Source organism: Neltuma alba, unplaced genomic scaffold, assembly GCF_004799145.2.
Source record: "Neltuma alba isolate B1F8T4 unplaced genomic scaffold, ASM479914v2 tig00003334_pilon, whole genome shotgun sequence".
Classification (NCBI taxonomy): Eukaryota; Viridiplantae; Streptophyta; class Magnoliopsida; order Fabales; family Fabaceae; genus Neltuma; species Neltuma alba.
Genome location: NW_021633241.1, coordinates 56542 through 61471, shown reverse-complemented (window position 1 = coordinate 61471; position 4930 = coordinate 56542). Strand labels below are relative to the sequence as shown.

The window sequence follows — 4930 nt, the reverse complement described above, 5'->3', positions numbered from 1 at the left end:
TCTTAGCAAGTGTGATCAATAAAAATCCTCCCCTCAAGATAACCAGTTTGGCCAATACCCAAAGGAGAGGAGAAAACAGATTTTTCAACCATAGAAAGAAAGAAAACAAAGCAAGAACCTATGTAGAACCAAGAACTAACCTTGAATCCTTGGTTGTATGGTCAAAGATGCTAGCTTTTCCTTGTTCCTTCTTCAAACCCTCTCTTTTCTCTCCTTTTCCTCCCTTGGCCAAACTAACATCTGAAAATGAGGGGGAGATGAGCTTGTTTAATGAACCAAAATATCCCAACTACCCTCTTTAATGAGAATCCAAGTGTCATTACCCTCTTTAATCTTGCTTTTCTTTCTTAATTAACAAAATCCAAATGAATTTAATTACCAAAAGTCAAGATCCTCTCCATTTGAGGAGTGACACTTGGCAAGTTCAAATCCTCTCCCTTGAGGGCTTGACACATGGCTCAATGTGATCCATTTGATTTGCAAGACACTAGTCTTGCTTTATCAATATACTTTGGCTCTAAGTTTAACTTCCTTTCTAGAATTACAGTAGTTTGGCCTCTGTAATTATTTTCTATCAGATCCTTAATTTATTCTCCTTATTTTTATCTTCCCAAATTGCCCTCTTTACTTCAAAATTAATTTCCTAATAATTAAATAAAAAGGAAAATTAATTTCCTCCTCTTTAGGGATTTTCCACTTTTCACAAATGTTTGGAAAAATCTTGGATACTTAAGGGTCTTCATTTAATTCCATAATCTCTTATAATTCCTTGGGGTCTCATAGGAATTTTCTTGGAATTTTATTCTCCTTAAAAATATTTATTTGGAATTTTCCAAATAAAATCCCTTAATTAGCCTAAATCACCCTTAAATTCTCTTGTAATTTCTCTAAGGAAAATTTGGTCATAAAACCAACTTTATAATTTCATATAACTCTCAAAGGATGTTATACTCATTTTTTCTTAATTTTCTAAGGCTTGAAAATATTTTTTCTTACTTACATTTGACCAATTTTCCTTAATTAGTCTAATTCCTATAATTGGCTTGGAAAATTATGGTAATTATTTTCCACCAAAATTCTTCTACTTCTCCTTATTTTTAATCCTCAATAATTTGAGAATATTTATTATTTCTAATTACCATAATGCTAGATGTGACAGGTGCTGAGAGTAGAGCAAAATCTAAGGAAATAAGCCTCTGTGACGTGAGGTCGTGACTTGAGTTTTTCGAAGTCGCGACTTTCTACCAAGCCTGTAAAGAAGTTAAGTCGCGACCTAAGGGTTCTCAAGTCACAACTTCAACCCAAGCATTCCAAGAGGGTAGCTTCTGTGATGTGAGTTTGCGACCTGATTCACCTGTTTTACCTACTAAACTTCAAACTTCAATTGCTCCACCACCTCATGTCTTGAAGACTTTGGTTAAAGGGCCAACACTTTCTGATTCAATGACTACTCATACACATTCTAAAATTACACCCCATACCTTAAGATTTTTGAATGATCTAATCTCTAATAATGATGTAGGTATAAGGAGGACAAGCCTAAGTTTGTTGCCTCTGTAGACCAACTCGAGCTTGGAGCAACATCTAATAGGACTGAAGTAGGCATAGTCGATCCAAGTGAAGCTGGTGAGTGCATTTCAAAAGGGTCTACAAAGGGGAGTTTCTCTAACTCTGTTGACTTTCCTACTGTAATTCCCTCTATTGTTCAACCCCCGACTTTGGAACTAAAAGATTTACCTCCCAACCTCAAGTATGCTTATCTTGAGCCTGAGAATAAATTGCCTGTCATTATTTCTAGTTCTTTAACTAAGCATGAAGAGACTAGTTTAATGGGAATTCTTTGAAGAAATAGGGAGGCATTGGGTTGGCAATTAGCTGACATTAAGGGAATTGACTCTACTATTTGTACCCATAGGATTTTACTGACTGAAAATTCCAAGCCAATTAAACAAAGCCAAAGGAGGTTATATCCTCTAATTTTTGATGTAGTTAGGAAAGAAGTAGACAAACTTCTAAGAGCTGGAATCGTATACACTATTTCTGATAGCGAGTGGGTGTCACCAGTACAAGTCGTGCCGAAAAAGAGTGGGATCACAGTAGTTAAAAATGAGAACAATTAACTCATCCCAATTAGGGTGCAAAACTCATGCAGAGTTTGTATTGACTATAGGAAGCTAAATGATGCCACTAGGAAAGACCATTTTCCCTTACCCTTTATTGATCAAATGCTTATAAAACAAAAAGGTGGAAGTTGTGAAGTTCAATTCAAGACTGAAGCACAACACGTTACCCTTCTAGAGAGAGGGAAAGAGCTAAGCGCAAAGGTGGGTAAACTCAAGAGTGCAAAGAAGTGCGTGGTGGTGACAGAATAGAAGCACAAATATAATCATATCAAACTCAAGGCTAGGGAGATTATTGAAAACAAACAAAACAACAGAATTTAAAACTACTTCTACTGAGGGCATCCCTTTCACTGTTTCTAAAAGTCACAGCAAGGTAATTTAAGCACAAGTAAGTTCATGTGAACAGTAGAAGTAAAGGAAAGGGACAACCTGGCAGATGCCTAAGTATGCTAAGTTTCTTAAGGATGTTCTCTCCAAGAAGAAGAGATTCGGTGAATTTGAAACAGTAGCCCTTACTGAAGATTGTAGTGCCATCTTGTAGCGAAAACTCCCACCCAAATTGAGAGATCTAGACAGTTTTTATATTCCATGCAACATAGGCAAACACTTCAATGGAAAAGCCCTATGCGATTTGGGAGCAAGTGTTAACTTGATGCCTCTAGCTGTATTTAATCGATTAAATTTGGGTGAAGCAAGGCCAACCACTATTACATTGCTCTTTGCTAATAGAAGTATCTCATATCCAAAAGGGATTGTAGAAGATGTCTTGGTGAAGGTAGATAAATTCATATTTCCAGCTGATTTCATTGTGTTAGACTGTGAGGTAGATTGGAATATCCCTATTATTTTGGGACAGCCATTCTTAGCTACCGCAAGAACCCTTATTGACGTAGAAGAGGGTGACATCACCATGCGAGTAAATGATGAGAAGGTGATATTCAACATGAATCAAGCCTTGAAGTTTCCAGATGATTCTGCTCACTGTAATTGTATTGATGTGATTGACACTACAATGCAAGAGGAGTTGATTAACTCTTTGACCAAAGACCCATTAGAAGCATTGTTGATTGGAGAAACAAGTAGTATTGATGGCAAGGTTAAAGCTTATACAGAAATGATAAGTATTGAAGCGTTTCCATATCGAAAAGCTAAGACTTTTGAGCCTCTAGATGTGACTAGTGCTTTAAGCTCTCCTCTAAAGCCTTCTGTGGATGAACCGCCAGTGTTGGAGTTGAAGACTTTACCATCACATCTCAAGTACGCCTACTTAGGTAATTCTACTACTTTACCTGTGATTGTTTCTTCTAAGTTGTCCACGTTGCAAGAAGAGAAACTGTTAAGGGTCTTGAGACACCACAAGAAAGCTATTGGGTAGTCCATAGCTGACATCAAAGGGATCAGCCTTTCTATTTGTATGCACAAGATTTTATTAGAGGATGGTCACAAACCTTCCATTAAGCATCAAAGGAGATTAAACCCGGTTATGAAAGAAGTAGTCAAGAAACAGATCCTGAAATGGCTTTCTGCTGGCATAGTCTACCCTATTTCTGATAGTTCATGGGTGAGCCCAGTTCAATGCATCCCTAAAAAAGGCGGTATAACTGTAGTGGCTAACACCCGAAATGAGTTAGTTCCAACTCGTACTATGACTGGGTGGAGAATTTGCATGGATTATCGAAAGTTAAATATAGCAACCAGAAAAGACCATTTCCCGCTGCCATTTGCTGATCAGATGTTAGATAAACTTGCTGGGCAAGAATTCTTTTGTTTCTTGGATGGGTATTCAGGATACAACCAAATTGTAATAGCCCCAGAAGATCAAGAGAAAACAACCTTTACTTGTCCATATGGCATGTTTGCTTTCAAAAGAATGCCATTTGGTCTTTGCAATGCTCCAGCAACATTCTAAAGATGCATGATGGCCATCTTTGCTAACATGATTGAGAAAACAATTGAAGTGTTCATGGATGATTTCTTTGTTTTTGGAGATTCTTTTGATTGTTGCTTAGACAATTTGGCGGCTATTCTGCAACGATGTGAAGAAACTAATTTGGTTCTGAATTGGGAAAAATGTCACTTCATGGTGTAAGAGGGCATTGTCCTTGGTCATCGAGTATCCAAACAAGGCCTAGAAGTTGACAAGGCAAAGGTATCTGTTATTGAGCAATTACCTCCACCAATAAGTGTTAAGGGTATTAGAAGTTTCTTGGGTCACGCGGGATTCTACCGTCGTTTCATTAAAGATTTCTCTAAACTCACTAAGCCTTTGTGCAATTTGTTGGAGAAAGATAGGGAGTTCAAGTTTGATGACGCTTGTATGAACTCTTTTGAAGAATTAAAGAAGAAGCTCACCTCAGCACCAATTTTAGTGGCACCTAATTGGGAGCTATCCTTCATCATTATGGCAGATGCTAGTGATTTTGCCGTTGGAGCAGTTCTAAGACAAAAAGTAGAAAAGGTCTTCCATCCCATCTACTATGCTAGTAAAACTTGGATGATGCCCAACTTAACTACACTACTACAGAGAAAGAATTGCTTGCAGTGGTGTTTGCTTGTGAGAAATTCCAGTCTTATATTGTGGGCACCAAAGTGACTATCTATACAGACCACTCTGCCCTAAAGTACCTGTTTACCAAGAAAGATTCCAAAACACACCTGATTTGATGGGTCCTTTTGCTTCAAGAATTTGACTTGGAAATTGTTGATAGGAAAGGGACTGAGAACCAAGTGGTTGATCATCTATCTCGATTAAATAGTGAAGCTCAACATGATCATTGTCAAGAGATCAATGCAGCTTTTCCCGATGA

At 37.6% G+C, this 4930-nt stretch overlaps 1 protein-coding gene across 1 annotated transcript; it reads left to right on the top strand.

The window, feature by feature from the left end:
* Positions 1-1143: 1143 nt before the first annotated feature.
* LOC114741254 (uncharacterized) lies at positions 1144-3498 on the top strand. Its single transcript, XM_028929507.1, has 3 exons — positions 1144-1208; positions 1523-1626; positions 2723-3498. The coding sequence occupies exons 1-3, from the start codon at positions 1144-1146 to the stop codon at positions 3496-3498; spliced, it is 945 nt and encodes a 314-aa protein (XP_028785340.1).
* The last annotated feature ends 1432 nt before the right edge of the window (positions 3499-4930 follow it).